The 1,806-nt window shown below is 62.0% G+C and overlaps 1 protein-coding gene across 1 annotated transcript in view; it reads right to left on the reverse strand.

Moving 5' to 3' along the window:
- CGN (cingulin) overlaps positions 1–477 on the reverse strand; it is a 14,340-nt gene extending 13,863 nt beyond the window's left edge. The window contains exon 1 of the mRNA XM_009324832.1: positions 397–477. Coding sequence (XP_009323107.1) covers positions 397–477 — 81 coding nt within the window. The remainder of the gene's footprint in view (positions 1–396) is intronic.
- Between the last annotated feature and the right edge of the window lie 1,329 nt (positions 478–1,806).

The raw sequence follows: 1,806 nt of genomic DNA on the forward strand, positions 1-1,806 counted from the left end.
TGGGGCGCCCACGGGAGCTGATAAGAACCGAATCCCTTCCCGTCCCACCCCAGCCGCAGGCAGAGCCCTCAGGTTAATCATCAACCCAGATACTGGAAAATCCCGTTCCCTGCCCCTCCCAGGGCCCCGTTACGGAAACCGAAAGCCCCGTTCCCTCCTGCGGGACCCCGCGCCCCAACGCCGTAGGGTCAGTCCCGTAACCAAACCGCGCTCTCCGTAGACAACGCCGTAAGGTGTGTGCCACGGCACGGATCAGATCGGTTTACTGCTTTCCAAGCAAGTCTTGCCTTTGAAACCAGAATTATTTTGATCCACACGCTCGTGGGGATAAATATTTCCCGGGGGATACCCGCAGGGAGCGAGGAAGAGCCCCGGGGGCATAACGTGGACCCGCACACGCCAGCGGGTCTCCAGAGCTGGAGGGCTCGGATGCTCTGGTTTCACCCCGAAGCGGGGACCCCCGTCTCCCGCCCCCATCGTTGCGATCCCCGGGGCAGGTCGGGCAGCGCGAACACGAGACCCAGTGAACAAACACAGAGAGATCACGCTAAATGGTGTGGCAAAGCCTCCATCCCCGGGGCAGCGCCCTCGGAGGCGATGCTGCAGCTCCCACCCCCAAAAAAGATGCTGAGGGGAGAGGCTGAGAGTACCGCAGCCACGACGCAGCGGGCGAGGGGCTCCGTCGGGCGAACGGCACCTTGTCTACAGGGATGGAGATGGAAACCCAGCCCGACTCCAAACCAGCTCGACTGGTCGGGGTGGTGGGAGAGGAAAGCCTGCCCGGAGCAAGCCGCAAACACCCTCCCAAAACAAAAGCTTGCAACAGCGGGCAGAGGACGGGGACGGGGTTAGCGAGACCCGCACATCGGGGACCTCGAGACGCAACGAAGTCTCGAGGCAGCGAATAAGTCAGATGGCAGCAGGGACGAGACCCCAAGCCCTAGATTTTTCTTTCTTATTTAAACAGGCTGCTAAAAATACCGCCCCGGGAGCCCGGCGAAGTAGGGCAGCTCCACACGTTAAAGTTTCAGGAGGCGCCGCGTTACGGAGGGGCCGGGCCCCGGCCTGCGGCGGCCGCAATCGCTTCCGCACCGGGGTGAAATTTCCCGCCAACCCGCCGGGTCCAAAAGGCTTTTCCCCCCCTCTGGGGTGTAACTCGCCCTCCTGCAACTCAGGGCTCCGGGTGAGACAAGGCAGGGGTTGATGAACTCCGCACTAACGGGGAGAAGCGGCAACGGCCGTTGCCCAGCGCCCCTATAGAGGGATGCTATAGGGTCCCTGTATGGGATCTCTCCTCAAAGGACAAGAGCACCTGCAGACACAACTTCCATAGGGAAACGCCGATCCCTTATGGAACAAGGGGGCAGGTAAAGGCAGCTCCCGCAGGGGCTATAGGGGACAGCAGATCCCTGATGGAGGAGAGCCGGTAGAATAGGGACAACCCAGGTGCCCCACGGGGGGAGCAGCCTGGTGGCTCCCTATAGGATCTGCTATAGGGCAGGTCACACCCTGGGGAGAAGAACCCCTATGGGGACTGCCATAGGGTGGAGCACGCGCCAAGGACAAGGGCCCCCACAGAGCCAGCCCCCATAGAATCTTCTATATGGCAAGATTCACCCCACAAAGGAAAGCCCCTACAGGCCCAGCCCCTATAGGCTCCACCGTAGGGCAGGGCGTGCCCCAGGAAGGGCAGCCCCGACAGCCCCAACTCCTATAGGCTCTGCCATGGGGCAGGGCACACTCCAGAAAGGACAACACCTATAGCGCCAGCCCCTACATGCTCTGCCATGGGGCAGGGCACACCCC

The sequence above is a fragment of the Pygoscelis adeliae genome, unplaced genomic scaffold (assembly GCF_000699105.1).
Source record: "Pygoscelis adeliae isolate BGI_AS28 unplaced genomic scaffold, ASM69910v1 Scaffold890, whole genome shotgun sequence".
Classification (NCBI taxonomy): domain Eukaryota; kingdom Metazoa; phylum Chordata; class Aves; order Sphenisciformes; family Spheniscidae; genus Pygoscelis; species Pygoscelis adeliae.